Source organism: Vanessa cardui, chromosome 12, assembly GCF_905220365.1.
Source record: "Vanessa cardui chromosome 12, ilVanCard2.1, whole genome shotgun sequence".
Lineage (NCBI taxonomy): Eukaryota > Metazoa > Arthropoda > Insecta > Lepidoptera > Nymphalidae > Vanessa > Vanessa cardui.
Window position 1 is genome coordinate 6,304,065 of NC_061134.1, and position 22,723 is coordinate 6,326,787.

Here is a 22,723-nt window from a genome sequence, read left to right on the forward strand (position 1 = left end):
TTAAGGGTTTCCACTGTACTTCGGTCAGGTAAGGCGTATCTTAACCTTAAATATACTAGTAGGTATCACAGCCGTACATAACTTACCGTGTCTTCTCTGTAAGTGTAGGTTATGTACTGTGTATAGATATTGTTGTTAGTGGTCGTCTTTGCATGTATTTTTATATAATCGTTTTGATAACTAAATGTACGCATATTTTATTCACTTCTTAACATATAAATACATCAGAAACTACTAAACGGATTTTTATACGGTACCACTAATAGTCGGAGTAATTCATAAGCAAATTTTATGTGTATTTGCTGGAATTTTTAGTAATTTGGCTGAAATTAATGATAATGTGATAGAAAAAAAAGATGCTGTCTACAGCAGCTCTTTTGGCGAGTCCGGCTTAAACTATAAGAATGCTTTGTTTACGATTTACGTAGATTCCTATTTGACACGTACACTAGCCAAGTTACTAGTATATACCATAGTTTTTATACATACATCTAACTTTTATTTCGATTTGGTGCGTATCCATCATTAATTTAAATGAAATAATAATTGCATTTCAAAAATTATGCTTTGATGATACAACTACAGCTGTAGGTAGCTTAAACGAAATTGTTCGCTTGGATATTAAAAAATAACTTATGATAAAAAATGTAATCTAATGAAAAGTGAACGTACTGTATTAACTTTTTAATAGGTTTTTGATTGAAAATTTATATTTGATCTTGACAAACGAAATGCGTACTCCGAGTAATCTAAGCCCGTGATGGCTTCAGTCTCTTGTTATTTCGCTGTTTAATTTAAATATGTAAATTTTATTAGGCATAATACAGGCTGAGGACTCTTGAATTGCAAATGAATGTGACATTACATTTTATAGGCTGGTAGCCAATTCGCCGGGCTGTTTCCTTGGCAAATTTTCACTTAGAAATACCCTCTATTTTAGTAGCGTTTTATTGGTTACATTTAGGTAAAATAACAAGATGTTTACGTTCACGTCGTGCGCTATTTAGATTTTATAAAAGATTTTTAAAAATTAAGTAATTTTTATCTTTATGCTTCATTTATTAAAGCTGTTTTTTCATCAGAATGGATTTCGACGATCTAATATTAGTTATCAGATATATTTTATACTCACTTCTAGATTTATTTTTACACAATATTTTCCTTAATTAAGCAGCAGAATAATATTACGAATATATTATGACAAGAACCTTACTATGTTTATAATGCACGTTTATTTTCTGCGCTATATTTTCTCTCTCTATCTATAGACTCTAAGTGGTAACTACATACATACTTCTGTTTCTATCCTTTTCGCTCGTCTCTCTCACTTCCTGATGATATAGCCTTCGATAATCCTGTCAAAAAATCTTTAATGTAAATGTAGAATATAACATCACATAATCACCATCACCATGATCAGCCTGTATGATTCCACTGCAGGACGTCGCCCTTCTCCAAGACGCGGAAGATCTGACTCAGTGAGAGTCAGATCTTCCTCCTCATCCGTGTTCTACTGGCCTTACCTTCCGTACATCATCGCTCCATCGTAACACATGGCGTCCTACACTATGTCAATTTTCTCCACTCTAGAATCTGGCCCCAACGGCTATCAGTTCTTCTACAGATGTGACTAGCTAGACTCTAAGCTATGTCGACTACCTCCGCCCTCTATTGGATCACCTCATTCTGGATTTAATCACATCTATAATTATACATTGCTAATATACAAAATAATTATAAACCTATAAAGTTATAAAGCGTTAAATTGAGAAAATCAAAATTCTATCTCCGAAGGCATGTTGATTGTTGATAAAGGATAATGTCTATTTGTGTTAAAGCTGGGTTTAGTGCGGACGTGAAATCTAGACGAGAACGACCTAAGCTGTAAAAGGAATGAATGATTTTATAATATCCATTATCTGTCTAGCCATTTCCGTTTTATGTCATCATTTGAATAAGGAAAGCCTTCGGGTAACATATTTATTGTCTGAAACGTTTATAGTCTGGACTAGCGACCCGCTTCGGCTTCGCACGGGTCAGTTTAATACTGACACAAAATAATATGGTATATACCTACATAGTACTCAGAAATAATCTAGTCTCTTATCAGTAAATATAAACATTAGTTTCGGACTTCTATATAAATAAAAAATATACCTAGCTATAAAATGTTTCGTATAAAATTACAACATACGTTGCAATCTCTAAACAATTAATATGTCAAATGAAATTTTACGATAACATATACCATAATGTAGGCTAACATAATTGTGGGTTATTATGTTAAACAACTACCACGTATTTGTGTACTTTTTGTTTTTGTTTTAATCAAACAATAATTAGAAATTTAAATAAAACTAATTATAACGGATGAATCGCGTATATTAATTATTTTTAAAACATCCCGACGTTCAAGAGGAAGCTACAGACACACAACATGCCTATTGAATATGCAGAGCTGTTACATCACTGCCTCACATCTGGTTATTTATTGTGGAATGATGAATTCTATGTACAAGTTGACGGGGTAGCCATGTGTTCTCCAGTATCCCCCGTGGTCGCCGATTTGTTCATGGAAGACCTGGAGGAGAGGGCTCTTCGCTCCGGACCTATAACACCTAGGTTTTACAAACGGTACGTAGATGACACTTTCACAATATTACCTAGTGATCTGACATCTGCATTTTTAGTACATCTTAATTCTATAAACAAAAACATTCAATTTACTATGGAATTAGAGGCAAATAATTCTTTAGCTTTCCTTGACATCCTTATTATCAAGAATCCTGACAATACATTAAGTCACACAGTTTATAGGAAACCCACACACACCAACAAATACCTCAATGGTGACTCGCACCACCACCCTAGCCAGTTAGCTACCGTTGGCAAATCTTTGTTTCAGAGAGCCCACCATCTCTGCGATGCTGAACACCTAGAGGACGAGCTACGTCAGGTCAAGCTTGCACTCCATCAGAACAAGCTGCCCGTGCCTCGCCAGCATCGCAGAAGCCGTATCAAGCCACCCACAGTTGAGCGACAACCTGCATTTCTACCATATGTGAAGGGAGTTACAGACAGGATTGGCAACATCTTGAAGCGAGCTTCAATTAAAACCGTGTACAAGCCTCATAAGAAAGTGAGCCAGTTCTTGAGACCTATCAAGAGTAATATTCCTTTACAAACTGCAGGAGTATATAAACTCGAATGTGAGTGTGGTTTATCTTACATAGGCCAAACAAAGAGAAGTATCGGTACCAGGGTCAAGGAACATATAGGAGATGTCAAAAATAGGCGTTCTTCTAAGTCTGCAGTCTGTGAACATGCTCTGGATAAACCTAACCATTTTATCCGATTTGATAAACCACAGATCCTCGCTAGAGAACACAGATTCATTCCTAGAATGATACGCGAGGCTATTGAGATTCAAAAACATCCGAACTTCAATAGAGAAGATGGTTGGAGACTTTCTAACACCTGGGATCCACTTATTAAAAATTTGAAATCCCAAATCCAACAGACTGCAAGACCTAAAGATACAGTTAGTGCCTTCTGCGTGCAACCGGAACGTTACTCAAGATATCAATTGAGAAATCGTTGGCGGTAGTTGTTAATAATATTTCCTTTGTTCTTCAAATAGACGAATGTCATCTTAGTCTACCCGTGACCACGAACACTGCAAAGTGCTCGAAACGTCGGGATGTTTTAAAAATAATTAATATACGCGATTCATCCGTTATAATTAGTTTTATTTAAATGTGTAATAATCGCGAAAATTTAAGACAACAATAATTAGAAACTCATTTTAATTTCTATAGTACCAAATAATATACTATAAAGATTTAATTAAAATAGAAAAAGACAATTAATCCGCTTCCTTTTTCTGGTGACTGTTTTTACTGCGAGATCAATAATCGTGTCTCGTTACTTAGTGTTTACATGCTTACTAGAATTATATACAGTTACAAAACTAAACTTTTATTAAATATAATAAAATAAAAATAAACTTTTATATATTCATATTTTCTATTTACATATACTATAGTTATTATAATGTATCAACTATTTTCCCGACCTAATTAAAAGTTCGAATATTATCCATTTAGTAATAAAATTCAACGTTTACATTTTATTTATTTATTTCGGCTCAGAACTATCATTGTTTCGATATTTAGATTTAACTAAGAAGAATCAACAAGAAATTAATTAGCTTCTGGTTTTTTCAGGTATTCAATTACAATAACCAACACTATAAAATATGCTACCTGAAAACCTTACATTAGGACTAGAAAAACGCACTATATTAATGGTATTAAGAATAAAAAGAAAAGCGTATAAAAGCATTCACGCTCATTACTTATCGCCCCATTCTGTGCATAGCGTTATATTGTGTTTATTCGAACACAAGGTTTGATAAAGTTTTGTAGTTTACTTCTAAAGCACTACACTCCAAAGTTCTCAGCGCCTCTTGTTCGATCTGTAGTATTCCTAAGCCGTACAAAATGCTTAGCTACTTGAACACTCGAATTTCCATCGTACCTGCTTTGCCTTATAACTAAATCCGTAAGAAAATTGAGCAACAGCTGAGAAGCCTTACTATGGCCAATAGAATTGCTGGCATTTTATTGCTTAAGCCATATTTCTTATTTCTATACGTTGTTGAACTCGGATTTTTTATTTACAATGATTGAATAGAAATTACACGACTAAGTTCTTTTTGAAATGAATTTCAGATTTCGTATAAAGTAGAAACTTTAGAATATTAATTGTATTTCGTTATAAAAATACATGACTTATTTTAAAGATATTATAAAATATAAACAGAATTAATAAATCATATAAAATGTGGATCTGCCCCAAAATCGATCAGTGGCTAGAATATGTTCATTTTAACATAAAATAACGAATTCAAATTTGTGTAAGCAGCTATGAATTTTCGTGCTTGATTTGTATTCAAGCTAATTCTATGAAAACGCTGTCCTAAAGTTAAAAAAGACACATCCAAATGTATGTCAGAAGAACTGTATCACATGTGCCACCAACCCGTACTGGGACAGCGTGGTAGAACGAACTCTAAATATTGTACTTAAGTTAAAAAATGACCTTTGCCCAGTTAATATTCCACTGCTTTAGATGCCAATAAGATTCGAAGCCTAACCGTTTGAATGACTTTGTGCTATTAAGTCAAATCTTCACTTGCCGGTCGGAACGATTTGATCTGATTCTTCTATACAATTTATGACTCCATTCACAGATAAATCGTTGCTTGTAATTTATGCAACCTTTCTGGAGCAAGCTACTCGATACAGTAATAAAATTCCCAAGACGATTTAACATTTTCTTATAAAATAAAAAAATCGTAAATTAATGGCCTATAAATACATATACCTAAAACCTAATGTAGCTAAGGCCTTCTCTTCCTTTGAGGAGAAGGGTTGGAGCATATTCCACCACGCCCCTCCAATGCGGGTTGGAATTAGACAAATGCATTTCATTGCCGGGCACGAGATAAATTATAAACGCAAATCAAACTCATTAAAATGCAGTCGAGCTGGACTTGAATCCGCAATCATCGGTTAAGATGCTCGCGTTCTAACCTCTGATTCATCTCGGTTCCGTTGTTTATCTTTTAAAACAAAAAAAATGGAATTAATATTTGATAATTAGTATATAATATATAATAAGTTGTAAGTACAGCTTGTTGAAATATTACTCGCAATGAAATGATTCAAGGTATGCTTTTGGTAGCCTATATACCCATGTGAAGTGGATTTTGCTATACGGATTTGTTTGAGATTAATTGACTTCGACGCTGTTTGACCGATCACCATGAAAATTGAGGTATATATATTCTTTTTCATATTGGGTTTTTATACTGTCAGCCTAGCAGTAACTATTTTTGACAGTAACCTGCTACTATATGACACTACAATACAACCTATAATAACATTCAAGTTTACCTTTGGTTATAAAAGAGGTGAGAGTCTGTCAGAATATTTTAATAAATAATATTTTTCATAAGATATGAATCGAAATCAATATTATTTAAAAATCGAATGAGTTTATTTAAGGTTTTTCTAAAATAGTATCGGAACAGTGACTATTTTCAATACGTGTTCTGCTTCCAACGAAAACGGTTCTTGTATATATTCGCACATTTTATTAACAATTCTCTCAGCAGTAAAACACGATCATCTCCACAAAGACCGCTTAATGGTTTTCTGGTGCGCGGCCCTAAAATAGCTTTTAGTACTAAATTAACTGCTTCTTCGTAACATTTGTCGATAATAGTTTATTGGTTTGGTAAGTGAAACGCAAGTAATAATTTAAAATACCATCGTTTTGTGTGGTCAAGTAGCATTTGTCATACGATTACGAAAGTATGAACAACTATCGAAAATTTTACTGTTATTAAATACATACTATATATTATAGTATCCCCACAGAGGTAGGATTCCAGATAGAAAAATATATTAATATCTGCTTTATAACGAACTTCAAACAGTTATTGATGTGTTCTTATTTATCTCTTATATTTATAGATTAGAAGATTCACTTTACTTTTACTTTCAAATAAAAACTTTTATCCGATAATAACTTTGCCGATTCGTAAAGTCATTAGATTATAAATATATCACAAAAACGAAAAAAGCGCGGGAAACTTTACATTGAAGCAACTAAAGCGAATACAAATTCCCGGTAGTAGTACGAGTATACAATCAACACTTTTTGCGTTGCAAAAAAGGATGCATCGCTTCGTACTACCGGGAATTTTGTTTTATAATCTATGCAAAATGTCAATCTTTCGAATTCAGAATGAATGTCATAGATCATTTTGGATTTCAACCAATGAAATAACTTTATTCAATGTCAAAATGTTTGTTTATTTTTATTCCTCGCGGGCACTATACGTAAGGTATGTTTTTCATCGGAAAGAAATTTAATATTCTTATATAAAAACGCTGCAGCTTATACTAATAAAATTATGCGTTCTATCCCGCATACTCGAACACTTATATTAAATTCCGTAAAAATATTTGTAGAGCACATGTGCACCACAAAAACTATTATTCCTAACGAACGTAAACGCGGGGTGCATAGAAAAAACACTTATTATCTTATCGCTATGATGGATGATGATATTATAATAACAGAGGAATATTCGAATCACTTGTGGTGCTAAAACGAGTAACAAATTAAAGTTATTATATTGTTTTAATTAATGTGATGCATTGTGTGCTTTTTAATTTGTTAGTTTAATACTGATTTACGGTTTAGTATCTGTAATCTCGACTAAAATAAATAATGTTTTATTAAAATTTTGTGATGTAATATTCAAAGCAACATATTAAGTAACATATTTTTTTAACAGCCATTATATATCTCCATATTTAAATGTAATAAGCGACTATCATCTTTATTAGAAGGCATACAATTCATACAAATATACATTGTAGGTACAAACGATTTGAACGCTGCATGGACATCAATGTATCCGTTTATTAGTTTCTACCTGAGGGACAAAAGACAATTAATTTTATTATTTATTAAATATTGACGATATGTTTAAATTATCCTTATTTGTTTAGTTTAATCTGTGGCAATTAAAAGTATTTTTTTTTAACTGACATGCATGACCGTTTCATTGCATCGGCAATGCATGATATCTCATGTAATAAAAAAATTTCAAACAAAAATTTCTCCCCTATTCAGAAAAGTAGCAAAAGTTCTTAAATAACATGTCGAGAATTTTCGTAATAAACGTTAAATAACACGGAATTGATTGCAATTATGCCACCAAAGGCAATGTTGCATGATTTTTTACCCTCCTGGCCGACACGTAAGGAGAGGGTGCCGAGGGGAATAAATGTGCTGATATCACGATTCGAATAATGTATAGGATAAATTTTACTAAGCTTTTGCTAAGGTATTTTTGCATATTATTTTTATAAAAAGGGGAATCTTAAGCACGTCTCGGGCGAGCTCAAGAAGCGTTTCAATGTAAATATTTTTAAGCATCCGACTATTAAAGGGACTTGTATAAATGTTATATTTTACTTAATGTTTTCATAAATCAGAATAAAAATATTTTAATTAAACATTTTATTTTTATTTAACTTTAAAAATTTTTAACAAAGATTATTATTAATTATCTATATTTTATTATGATATTGATTTAGATAAATTATTTTGTTTATATTCTATAATAATAAGACGTTAAATATCATATGACAAAGTGATCTATCGTCTCTTATACTTAATTGGCCTTTTACTGGATGTTGTATTAAGTTTTAATTCACTCCTCCGAAAGGTTAAGAAGCATACATTCTATGTGAACAAGGATACATAAACTTACATTTAGTAAAATAAAAATAATAATTCATGCGTATACAGCTAAAAATATAGTTACTGCCGTTATTTGAAAGGTTAATACATCAAACATATTTAACGTGCTTAATTCAAGTTTTATACAAAATACAACATAAATCAATACTTTTCACGGTCTCATACAAAAAGTCAGTAAAGAGAATTTAATGGAATTGGCTGCGGTTTGAGTCGCGCGGGGACGAAAAACAAACAGGAGGTATTAAGCTGACGCCGCCATTAACGATTTCCCCCATACTTATAAAGAACAAGAATTGTGTTGAAAGGACGTCTTAATATACAATCGGGAATGGCAATCTTGGGGCGACGACGGAATAGCATAACAAATTATTGTTGCCGGACGGTCAACGGGCCCTTTACGAGGCGCTTCCCAACGTTGATGATGATTTAGATGCAAGGACTATCGGAGGATGTGAGCTGATACCGCGGGAAATACCGCCCCGTAACCATAGAAACGATATAGGGTAGACCCCAACTCCCCCGACACTGTCTAGTTCACGGACACTTATTATCGTTATCGTAATAAATTGGTCTGGAATGCGTGCAATAACTTCAAGCGAAATCGCAATAAAATTCTGATGTGGAATTTCGTTATGATAAAAATGGATTTATTACTTTTTTGCCTCGTTTGAATACGTGTTCCAATTTTATGTGGCAGTAAAAATTACTGATATTTATATTTTATCTTGTTATGATTATTTTAGTTTTCCTAATAAATATATACAACTTGAAATATGAATGATTTAAAAAATATGATTCTTTCGTTTATAAGACATGCCTACATAACAATACAAACTGTGGGAGACCCGATTTTATTACGCGGCGACTGATGATGATATATCGACGTCGGCGTCTGTGTTGATCGTCACTTACCCTACCCTTATCACATACCATGTAATTTCGGATTCATTGCCCTCCGGCACCCGTCTACTGAGCCGAGATCTTTTATTAAAAGTAAAATATTCGATTTATTTGTAATAAAATACTTTTGGATATTACAATATTATTTTTTGTTACAGGCACTACATGGTGACTAGAGGATGAGCCATGGAATCACGAAGTGCGCCGCCAAGCCCCGACGAATCAGGGGAGGCGGTGTTCGACTCACGGTGTGGACGATACCCTCACCAGCCTTCCCTACAGAGGGCCTTTGCAAGTTGTCGCGAGACCGGTCGACCTCGACCCCATCATCGTCATGCAGCGTCCGAGCCAGCACGACCAGACGATCGAGTTCTCACCACAGCCGAAGTACACGATTATCCCTCATCAGAGTCTGGCATCGCTGCCGATTGTCCCCATCCACATTCGAGCAACGCCGACGACAGTCCGTGCTACGATCGATCAGATTACGAAGGAAATTCTAATTACAGTTTAAGGCACAACTATCACCATACCATCGATTGTAGTAAACATAGATCTGAATTAAATTGTAGTCATACTCCAGATTACAGCCACGATGATTCAGATTGTGACAGAGGACATTCTCGTTCGCAAACATCACGTCGACCACATCGAAAACATAGAAGAGAAGATGGAGATGAGGCACAATCTCTCGATGAACGTTGTGCCCGTGATCTTGATGAAATATTACCCGCAAGGCTTGCTGCAGTAAATCTATCAAGAGACCAGCCACCACAGTCTTGGAACCGAAGTAATATTGCAGCTACAATGGAACGGTTCGAACCTGTCGATTACTCTTATGCCTATTACGATCATCATCTATCAATGCCTTCATCGTCAAGGAAAGCAAATCGTCAACGCGGACGGGGTGGAGTCCCGAGGGATCGATCCGCTCGACACAATTTTGTAACAAGATACGGCACCGAAGAAAATATTTACGAGGAAATAACAGATGGTTCTAGAACATGTCCCAAACATCGATATGTACCTCGGCAATCTTTAGTTTCACTTGATAGGAGCGTTGTTGAAGAGGAAGTACGCCGAGTAGAGTCAAGACACAAACGAATTTTGGGAGAGTTGAATCTTAGTGTAGAAGCGATGTTAATGCCAGAGTGCGAATCACCTGATTCCGAAGTGGCAGAAGACCGTGATAATATAGAAGAGTTATTAAGAGTTGGTCCCACTGATGAGTTATTATCACCCGCTAGCTGTAACCCCCCCGATTTGGATAGTGGTTTTAGTGGAAGTAGTAGTGGAGCAAGCTATGTTGGTAGCTTAAGAAGAAAACCTACAGGTTCAGTACCGCATCTACCTGCAGTAGCTTATGGGACGCGAGGTGCTGGTGTTCGAATTTTAGGTGCAGATGAATGTAACTTGCGCTGTCCTAGAGATGCTGCGTCGCCGAGAAGCTCTAGTTGTGGAGATGCAAAATCTAGTGGCTTTTGGAATAAAAAGGCTTGGAGGAAAATATCTGGATTCTCGAGCTCCAATAGTATAAACAAGGCTGGCTTGACAGGTGAGTTTTTTTTTATTTCTCTAGTTTCATCTCATTTGTACTTTTTATTTTTATTTTTAATTTAGTCAGCCTTTTTTGTTTTTGATTATTTTTATGTTTTTATTTTAGTACATTAATTTATTTTTACAATTAATAAAATCACTATCGCGAACCATTACAAGAAACTAATTCTGAATTTAGCTCAAAAAGACACATTATGAAAAAAAATACGAACTCGGAAAATTACATAATAAATTGACACAAAAGCAGTATTTTTTCATAAACGTACGCAAACGAAAGTCCAATTTTATAATAGTCCACTTTTCGTCCGCCTTAGGCACTTTCTAGATGGACGCGCTAGGTGTTTGTTGTTTTCGTTTGTTTGTTTTGTTAACGGTGCGGCATTTCATTGCAGGTCTGCTCGTTAGGTACACTTTCCGACGTAAGTCCGGCTCGCAAGGTACTCAGGGCAAGCGGCGTGCCGAGCCCGTCAAATGCGATGCGTGCCTCTCACAACGATGTTAGCCGCTATTATGGTAAGGGCCAAAAACAGTAACGTCAGTTAATTCGTTAGCAAAAAAGAAACTTTTTATCATTGGACTTTATCATACAATATATTCTAGATACAGACTCAAAATAGGTGACGATTTTGTTTTTGTTTTTTTTTTTTGTAAATCATTAGCAATAAGTAAAAGCGCGTCCATTATTTTTTTTGTTGTTTTTATTTTTTAATTTTCTTTTTTTTTCACCCTCATAAGTTATGGCACTTCTTTTATACGACATCTAAGTTTTTAACTTGCTTGAATATTCATAAAAATAAATCTAAAGTTCCAAGTTAGTAACGAGCAGCGATGTGGTTGGGTCAGAAACGATTAATAAAGTCGATACAAAGTTCTCTCATTAAGGTATCGCAGATATTACTTTTGCTAACTTCGACTTAAGATAAGTATTGTTCCGCAAGAACCGAGACAATAGCATGCGCTTCCACTTAATTAAGTTTCGTCGGCGCTACGAAGAAACAAAACTTTATTAGATTAGCTTTTCACGACGATTCTTTAGTATCGTTTATGTCGATCGATCTCAGAATAAATACAACTTATATTCAAGTGTTTCATTAAAAATATCTTGGTTACAGATGAAGCATGTAGGCCAAGCAGAGCTAAATCCAGAACAGCCACTATACCATACAGGTTATTTTTAATCTTTAAAAAAATGCTGACATATCATAAAACGTAATGCATGCTTCGAATAATTGAATCCTTAAACAAAAATGTAATATTGAAAAATTGTAACGTCGTTAAATTTTTGTTTTCATTTTGTTTCAGTTACTCCAACGGAAAACTGGTGGTGCCGTTGGATTCCCTAGCACAGAGCTGAGGGGCCGAACCCCCTTGCAATTCCCGCCTCGAATTCTTGCGAAGGACTTCTAAGTACTAAATGGCAACAATGAAAGCCAACTAGAAAGTTACACGAAGTATACAAGTGCTACATGTTTACTCTACATTAACCGCGGCGAAGCGACGGTTCACGATTCTATGCCTTCGATGTTCGATGTCACGAAGATCTTGTACTAATTTCACCGACATATAAGGCATCAGCTGTCGTTATTTATCAAGATTTGTATCGTTCGTTAAGTCAGTTGCATTTAAAATATTTAAAAATGCATTGCTCGTCAACAAGTCTAAGTTACTTGACGCGACGTGAGTTGTATATTGTCAAGAGAAAATGTATATCAATACCAACATTCCAAATGATTGCGACCAGTGGTACCAAATTTGGACCACACAGTGGGTCTATAAGACGCGCTGCTTAGACTTCTCTTTACTTTTTGTACTGTAATATTGTTGTAAATATAGCAATCGATGATTAGAAAAAGGGGCGTATACGTTGACGTGATAGAAGAGCCTAATTAATATTTTCTATTGTTAAGATAACAGTTTCATAGAAACATACTACGTTGTTGTTACTTATCAATTTTTAGTAGATATTAGGTACAAAAAGGCTGACACGATTAAATCCGATTTTATACATGTATTATAAACTCAATAGCATTTTCTTTTTTTTTTAATATTTATCAACGCTTATTAAAACAATTATTGTTAGTGTCAGTTTTATATATATATATTGTATTTCAATTTTGACACAGATTAAAAATATCTTCCCAATTGTGAGGACAATATAATTTTATCGTTGTCGTTATAAATATATGTAAACCAAGGTCCAATATTTTATTTATACAAATATTTCATTTTTATAAAATGTTTTCATTTTCAATCGAGACCGTTATTTTCGTGTAATGACTGTTAATAATTGTTAGTATGTAATTGTAAATTATGTAAATAAATATAAAAAAATGGTGCACTCATTTCACATCATATATACTTGTATATAAAACGTAATATACGATGTGTCGCAATTGTGTTAGATATTTATATGCGATGTATGTAGGTTACAGATGCGTATTAAGAAAAAAAATAACTGCCAGCCTTTTAATAGTTATATGGGTGTGACTATATTCGAAATGTTACTATCTAACTTGTCAGAATACACTTTTTATAATCGTTGAGAATCTTTCCTTAATATTTACATTTATTTTTACGATTTTTGGCTTCTAATATTACTATTATATATTACTTATTAAAACTCATCCGTTGTTTTCAATCTTTTCAACTCACTCTCAAGGCTTTCTATATATATGTATGTGATATTCAATTTAAACCAATATGTAATATAATACGAGATTTATTGCACGTATAATGCAAACTTTAATATCAAACTAACCTGGTCATTAATATTAAGCAAATCTGACTCGAAGGAGTGACCACATTAACTGTTTATAAAAATGACAGTATTCTGATTTCTTTTATCAAAAATACACTGACAAGTTCTAACTCATATTATTATTAATAATATCATTTATATATACACTACTATTAATGTTATTTTATCTTCAAACGCTACGTTCTTACGAAAAAAGTCAAATCTGACATTCATAATATTGTACGGAATTTTATCTAAATTAAAGAGATTGAGAATTTCTCACGAAGTATAAAAGCATTGTTATTAAAAAGAGATGAATATGTGTTTTTTAATCCATCCTTGAAAATCAAAAGTAATCGTTGTTGCGTAATATTTTTGAGTATATAAGTGTCTTTGGATAGTACGTTATTAATAAAACCGTCTTATAATTTGCTAATGTCAATAAAAGAAAATATTAATTTGATCGGCCATTTTATGAAATAAGTTATGAAACAAAGAAATCGACTATCTTGAAGATAGATATATACATATATAATTATAAATACTGGGGGGGAAAAAGACAAAATACTGCGTCCAAATATCTTAATGTTTGTAATTTGTCACGGACCTTTTAAATAACTGTAAATATTAATATGTATTAAAACACTGTTCTTAATCAGCGAGATATTATTTTATATGTTTGTCGTAATCAACTCGACTGATTGATCTTAAATAATCAATGTTACACAATTTCTTTAACTGTCTGTAATTTAGTGATCGTGTTCAAGTCAAAAGAGATTTTTATTAAATAAACTTTAAAACGTCATTTTGTTTTATTATTCTTTCTCATACCAAATAGCTTGCGCTGATTTATATCTGTATACTTTGGATTGAAATCAGCGTTTCTTATCCGCTGGGACATTGAGTAAATAATGAAGACTCAGCGGGTTTAGAGGACAATACATAGTAATTATATGTTGATAATCTCAAATATTGGTTTATCGATAATGGAGAAGAGATGGTCCAGTGGCTAGAACACGTGCATCTAAATCCATGATTGTGCGTTGAAACTCAGGCAAGCATTACTGAATTTTTTGAGTGCTTAATTTGTGCTTATAATTCATATATTTTGGTTAAAGAAAACATCGCAATGAAACCTGTAAGTGTAAAAAAGTGTGAGTGAAATTCTGTTACAAGTGTATATCATCAAATAAAATTCGCCGGTTGAAGTGTATATCAGTTAAATAAGCAGTATTTGAGATTCTGTTTAGATTAAATTTTGAAAAAAATATTATTTATATATTATAGATCTTGTCTTAAACAAAATCTAAGTTGAATATATCATATAATATATATACAAGTATAGGTATTGTCTGACAAACGTTTTTAAAAGCGATTGTAATATATGTATATTAACAAAACTTATATTATTTAAATTAAATGAAAAGTAACATCAACAGTAATTCAAAATATATATTACAAAGTTATATATTTATACAAAAGTGTTGTATACAAAAAAAATTCTTAATGCTTAGATAATTAATAACAGCTTATACTAAAAATTTAGAAAGTCGTAAAGCTATTTAACCATCTCACACAATAGCTCATTCAATAAGTAGGTTTTGAGGGACTAAAGTTGAATATTCATTTATCAAATAAAACGGAAGCAGAGTGTTCGTGACGGACAAACCAAAGGAGCCGGCTGAAGCTGCTATCAAATACTCGTTGGAATGATCCATAACAACATTAAGAACTGTAAGTATGTATTAATAAAACATTATTAAGAATTATTATAATCTAGCGAAATTAATATATTATGGAACTAGCGACCCCGGCTTTGCATGGGTGCAATATTGATACTAACTATACTACTGAATTTGTTTTTTATGACATTATATTAGAAACTTCAAAATTCACTTTATTCAAGTAGGCTTTTACAAGCACTTTTGAATCGTCATTTAACATTTTTTTATACTAAGTGAAGTTACCGATTCGAAAAGACGATTCTACCCAGAAGAACCGGTTAAAGATTAAACTTCTAAAACTATCAGTATTTCTTTACTATATTATCCATGTTTTATATACAAAAACATTCCTTTCGAATCACTCTATCTATTAAAAAACGCATCAAAATCCGTTGTGTAATTTTAAAGATCTGAGCATACATAGTGACAGACAGCGGTAAGCGACTTTGTTTTATACTATGTAATGATTATTTTATCACAAATATAGTAATATAAAATAGTAGATTACGTCGCTCGATTGAAAGCAAGGATGCAGTTTTAAGGAGAATAAAAAAAAATAAACTTATATTATTAGGAAGATAAAACATTTAAAAAGTACATAAATATATCTTTCACGAGCTCCGTTTACATAAGAGATATGTAGAAACATGATCTAATGAACGAAACTTGTTAGGCCCGCGGCTTCTTCAGCAAAAGGATTATCTAACAACCTTATTATCCTCAGAGCAATTTCTTGCTCGATTTTTTTTTACTAAGGACTCATTCATATTATTGCTATACTTTTATGATATTCTGGCGGTAAAAAATATAGCGCAGGTCATGTTATACTTGCATATTTGGGCTAAAATTTGAATGCATTCGTTATTCCTTCTTTCTTATAAATCTTTGAAACCCCGAATCTAACAAAATTGAAAGGAGATTAGACACAGGACCCTGTCTATTTGTCAGGCTTATTTGCCTGAACCGGGGTTAAGCCTTAGACTAGCAACTACACCCTCGAGAGATAATTTTATAATCAACTAATTTTATTACGCAAATTAATTATTTGTAAACAATTATACGATACCCCCTCCACGTTTCGTACATTGATGGTACCATGCCAGGAACCTTCACACAAGTGTCAACAACAACTGTACGAAGTTTCAACTAAATCGGACGTATGGCTTAGAAACGCATATGCCGTAACCCACAAACAATACATACATATACAGATATGATGCGCTATTAATGTTATATAAATATATGTTATGTATACAGTATAAAACTTTCAAAGTTAAAATATTATGTTTTATATTTTAACTTTGAATAATAAAATTATAAACGAGTTTGGTTCTTGTTTTATTCTATAGTATTGAAAAGTTCATTTCGGCAATATACTCTACATTATGTAAGTTTTTTAAAACGAAAATTAAATATTTTCATTTTAAATCTATTTTCTCATTTAGTCTAAATTATAGTCTAAATATATTCTTCTAAGCTTTTAATAAAAAGTAAAAATGTTAATAATTAATAAATATTACAATTTTATTAGCATTAGATTTTAATATAAAAATCAATGATTAAAATCTCATTTAAAATATGATTTCATCAGCAACCTTAAAATCTTGGTTTTAAGCGTCCCAAAAAATATCACAATGCTTTGAATGAGTATAAAATTTCTCCCTCGCGAGGGGAGGCTCAGAATGGTCTTTGTACATCTAAATGGGTTAATTGTTTAATTGCCAATAAAAATAAAAAAAAATCTCATTGAAGCCCGACTTCGGTGAACAGCTGCTTATATACTAACAAGAAACAAAGGAATATTTTCATACATATCTTATAGCACTCAAATTGGCTTTCCTCTTTCATTTTATAGATATTTTAATGAATAAAAATTATATGTATATGTATGTATGTATGTTATATGTATATAAATATAATAATAATGGCCGCCTTCTCAAATAATAAGCCAAGATGTTACTTCTTGGACTCCTCAACGCCTTTATTACTGTAGGCTGTTTACTATTCTGAAGTGTTGATCAAAACTAGATGAGTTGATTTTATTGCTTTAATTCATAGGTCAATAGCACTCGATGACGTAACAAGCGACCAATGAGCGTTTAGTATTTGGTTGGAATAGGTAAAATTAGCTCATGATTTCAGAAATTAGTAAGTTTACTAAGTTTAGTAATGGTTAAATTATTTTCTTCATCAACGCAGTCAATCGATCGGCCATGAAAGAAAAAAATCAATATCAATGATTGTATGGTTTTATAATAATTATAAGCCAGTTAAGTCAGATTACTTATAAATACTTTTTAATTCAATTAATCTATATTTATATTATTAATGTGCATAGCTCGGAAACTATAAGGCCAGCCAAGTGCTGGCCTAATAGTTATAGTAATAATTCGAACTGGCGCACGAGTAATTCCATTCCATTTCCAATACCATTATCTGTAAAAAAGGCAAAAACATCATGTCTTTATGGCCCCTTCAATATTTATTTTATCTTGTTTTAAGTATCTGTTGTAATAGCGGCAACAAATACATGATCTGTGAAAATTTCAACTGTCTAACTGTCACGGTTCGTAAGACAAAGAGCCTGGTGACAGACGGAGAGACGGACAGAGGAGTATTGGGGTCCTTAGTAATGGGGTCCCGTTTTGCCCTTTGGGTACAGAATCCTAGAAACAATGCTTCAGATAAACCTATTTAATATTAAAGGCCATATCATTATTAGTACAAGTATTTCATTATGTGTAGCATAGGTATGTTTGTAAATGCAAATGCAAATGTAAGACGAAATAACTCAACATATCGTTTTTATATAAAAAAAAATGAATGACTTATTTCGAGACACAATTCACATTTAGTGATGTTGATACGACTTCATATTTTACAATATTATTATTTCTTTAATAAAAAACGTTTAACATAACAACTCAAGTTATAAAAATTCAATTCGATTAATGTAAATATAAAATACATATCATTTCTGTCGGCTAAAGCATATTTATCACTGACACTCACAAAGGAAATTCCTACACAGGGATCGTTTAATTTGGTATTCGTTCCCAGACCGGCTGTTTCTGTGTCCACCAAATTAATACCAATGTACAGTACGGATTGTAATTTGTAACATTCCTTTTTAAACAGTAAACGAAAATATCGAGATTTGTCATTTATTTTATAATTAGATTTCGCAAGGATATTAAAAGCCGAACTTCCAATTATGATATTTATACATAATGATTATAATTCATTTCGTGCAAGATTTTTGAGAATACATTGTTAGGAAACCTACATTGTATCTTAATTAATTATAAGGGAAAAATATGCCGATAAAAGTCGATTTCATTTGTCTAAAATTATTTAGTTTAGTCGTTAGATTAATGAAACAGATTTTGTGATAGTGTTTCATCATATGCTGATTAAACATTTTCTTTCTCTTTATTGCTTCTTTGACTCCTCCTTCCAGTTCCATATTTCTCTATAATATTGATAGGTTTATCATTAATAACTTTTGAAATGCGAAAAACCATGTTGAGTATACATAATTTAATGGAAATAAACTTCATTGAATTTACATTTTTATAAAGGGTGTTGTAGGTAAAACGCTAATCTACAATCAACAATATAGTGCCAATCAATGTTCAAAAACGATCGCTGCTGATTGTGTCCGTATCTATGAATAATTTGAAATTTCTCGTCCGTCGGCAAAACATGCGACCGTCGACCAAAGCTTTGATGTTTGTAACAAATGATCGTTTTACCTATAAGCGTATAAGGATTGTGTTATCGGCAACTGATTCAAGTCATATTTATTTGTACCTATTTTCGTACTTTTGATTAATAATTTTCCATTTGTATAATTTTAGCCAATGAGTGTATAAAATTAGTTTATAATATTCTCAATACTATGCTGTTAGAAACCGATATTACCCAGTGGTTAGAACGCGTGCATCTTAACCGAAGATTGCGGGGTTAAAACCCCGGCAAGGACCACTGAATATTCATGTGGTTAATTTGTGTTTATCATTCATCTCGTGCTCGGTGGTGAAGAAAAACATGATAATGAAAGAAACCTGCAAGTGTCTACTTTAATAAAAATTTTGCCACATGTGTATTTCACCAACCCGCATTGGAGCAGCGTGGTGGAATATGCTCCAATCCTTCTCCTCAAAGAGAGAGAAAGCCTTAGCTCAGCAGTGGGAAATTTACAGGCTGCTGATGAATTCCAAGTCACATGACTTTTAATGTCGGTGTTCGCATTTAATTCCCCTTGTCTTTGTTTGGTTAACATGAAAAGAAATTAAACTGACTTTTTTCCTCCATCTTTTTAAAGTCGGCTTAAAAATGCTTCGTCTGCATCCAATAATGTCGTATACTGTGAACCCGGAAATACTTTCTGTCTTTAAAGGTGGATCTCACGATTGTCAATATTGTTCTGAAGCCACATTCTGACAACTGTGCCATTTTTATGCTATGAATTGAAAAAAATAAAACTTTATTATTTATTTGTAACATAGTACTCGTGCTAATAACGATTAATCTTTATTTTTTAAGAAAAACTTAAGAAATATAGTATATAATTTATTAAGCGCTTATAACTTTTAATATACTTCTGCAACGGTCTAGAACAGATTGTTTTCCTCTCGAGTTATATCGTATATAAACCTGTAAATAAACTTTTAAATAATAAACTGTTTAAATAATCTTTTTAGATATTTTTTATACTATTGCGAGCCCGATATCTGATGATATACACGGCTCATAGACATTGGTACTGCAATTGACATTAAGCAATTCTTAGACCGCCAATGCACCAACACGTTGTGTGCATGAGCTCATTGACCCTTAATTCCGAAACTGCTTTACTATATCGTATCAGCCACAATATTATTCAAAATGCCTTAAGTTTAGTCAATTAGATAAAAAAAAAAAACTATTTTAAAAGTTTTTTATAATTGTTACTGGAAAATCGTACCTCGCTGTTGTAAAAGATTAATTTATCATTTTTATTAATTACCCTACCCACACATTTACCATACCTGTGATGAATTTTTATCCAGGCCATGCTACGCTTTTATCAGAATTGATGTATAATGGATTGCCAAAAGAAGCGCAACAGCCGTATAAAATGAATGCTGAGCATAATTTGTGTTATATAAGCGTTGCTTACACGAGTCTCAGTAGTGTAAACAAACGGCAACAGGGATTACTAATCAAACGACGCTTTTGAAATTCGACCTGGATGAGTCCGATCCTAGCATCGATTACTGATTTGAAGTGAGAGAAGTTATTTTTCAACGTAAATATTAGGAAGGATAGCTGATGCGTGGCTCTAGTGGCTAAATCGTTGAGCAGCTGCATACCTTGCAAAGCTTAACTTCAAAATTTAGTTTTCACTTTTCATGCATTTCCGTTATTGAAGAAGCGGCATCTGAATCGACCCTTAGATTATGGAATCTCTACGAACGATTAATTAAAATTCAAAATATCTGAAGCAATCAAAACTTATTACGTTGTATGATGTATCAGCGCTGTTTCAGAAAAAGACAAATGAATACATCGTGAACAATATAACCAGAAGATCGAGCTGACATATTAACGTTTGTTCAGACCCTGAAACAATGCATACGTATATAACCTACCGTATGATATTGAAATTCTGCTTAAGCTTAAGATTGTCCATAATAATTAGTAGGTATATTCATGCATCAAAGCTTCACCCGCACCACCTTGATGTCTGAAAATCCTCAACAGCGCGATTTCTTAGACATTTTTGCCTCGCACAACCACTTTGTGGAACCATCTTTCGACGGCCGCCGGTTTTTCCGAACCGATACGACATGGGAACCTTCAAGAAAAGAACGTATTCCTTTCTTAAAGGCCGGCAACGCACCTGCAAGCCCCCTGGTGTTGCAGATGTCCATGGGCGGTTTTAGTCACTTTCCATCAGGTGAGCCTCCTGCTCGTTTGCCACCTATATCATAAAAAAATGCAATATTAAGATATGTCTTTGTTTTGAGTAAGTTAATCGAAAGAGATATTGCTTTCCAGTCTGGGCCTGCAATCCGAGACTAGTAGGAGGGACACGTGGTAGGGTAATATTGTGTAGCTGTGTGTAATCCTGTGTGTCGCAGTCAGTATGTTAGACTGCTTGAAATATGTCATTCAGACAGACCAGATTACATCGAAAGGACACAATTTTATGCATTGTTTAAGGTTACTGAGATCATCTAGAGAGCCTGTTCGTCAAGGTAAACGAATGTTCTGGCGGTTGAAACTGTTTGTTTTGTTTGTTCCTAACGCCCGAGGATGACGAATATCAGTCAGTCAGGTCTTGATGGTAAGGCTTTATAAAGTGTCTTGTTAATGACTTTCTACGAAGCAGCGCATCTATGGTAGCGAGGCATCCAATTTGATTGTATTGCAGGAGAAAATCGAAATATCACCAATGTCATACATGAGCGATGATTGGCTTTATAATATGTCATTATTTAAAATAAATTACGTTATTTTGTTAATAATTATAGCTGGCAGATACTTGACACCTGCACAATCACTATGACGATTTTTGATAAAGCACCTTCGTGTAATGTTGTCTTAAAATTTCGCGATTATTACACATTAAAATAAAACTAGTTATATTTAAATTGCGTATATTAATTATTTTTGACATCCCGACGTTTCGAGCACTTTACAGCGTTCGTGGTCACCTTCGTGTACTTTTATAATTCTACCTAGATGAGGCCTGGAAGAAAACATGTATGTTTTTTTCTAGACACTCAAATCACTGAAAAAATCTATCGTTCGATCTAAATATGAATACTATGGACGAATGAATATAAGGAAATTTCTTAATTCTTTGTTTTATTATAATTAAAATATATTGTTTGTAAACTTCCTTATCTGTGATTCGACCCTAATATAAAGAGTAACTTAATAAATAGTTTGGGGGATTGTTGGCACTCAGGATACAATCGAAGAGAAAGTGTTGTAATTATGTTTAGTGTGCAGTATATTAAATAGTAAGTTACTGTTGTATAGCGACCTACATAATAAATTTAGGGATTGTTTAGGGAGTGATTCGTTAAATGTTCTCTCTTTCTCTTTTGAAGGAAGACTAAATGAGACAGAAAGAGAGGAGATATAAGTCCGTAATTAAACATTAGTTTTTAATTGCATTGTTTTAAATATTTGTATATTGAAATATAAATAAAATTTTAACAAAAAGAAAAACCGACTTCAAACAAAACACTATTTAACAGCCACGGGCACACTCTTCAACAATCAAAAGAAAGAAGCGATAGAAGAGTTATAATCGACCTCAGTAAAAAAACTTTGCAAAAGAGCTATTCGTATGCTATGTCGTACATCATATGACATCACATCACATAATACACAAAATTTGATTAAAGACAGTAAGAAATTCTGCCCCAAATCGCACCCTAACTCTAAGCCGTTTAGAAGT

The 22,723-nt window shown here is 33.0% G+C and overlaps 1 protein-coding gene across 3 annotated transcripts in view; it reads left to right on the plus strand.

Moving 5' to 3' along the window:
- Positions 1-14,345, plus strand: part of LOC124534339 — a 36,337-nt gene extending 21,992 nt beyond the window's left edge. The window contains exons 2-5 of one of the 3 annotated variants that reach the window (XR_006966734.1): positions 9,405-10,801; positions 11,196-11,316; positions 11,916-11,970; positions 12,106-14,345. Coding sequence is in view for 2 of the 3 variants with exons in the window: in XM_047110111.1 (XP_046966067.1) it covers positions 9,433-10,801; positions 11,916-11,970; positions 12,106-12,157 (1,476 nt within the window). In the remaining variant the exon portion in view is untranslated. The remainder of the gene's footprint in view (positions 1-9,404; positions 10,802-11,195; positions 11,317-11,915; positions 11,971-12,105) is intronic. The other 2 variants (XM_047110111.1, XM_047110113.1) reach the window with 2 other exon arrangements.
- Positions 14,346-22,723: the final 8,378 nt, after the last annotated feature.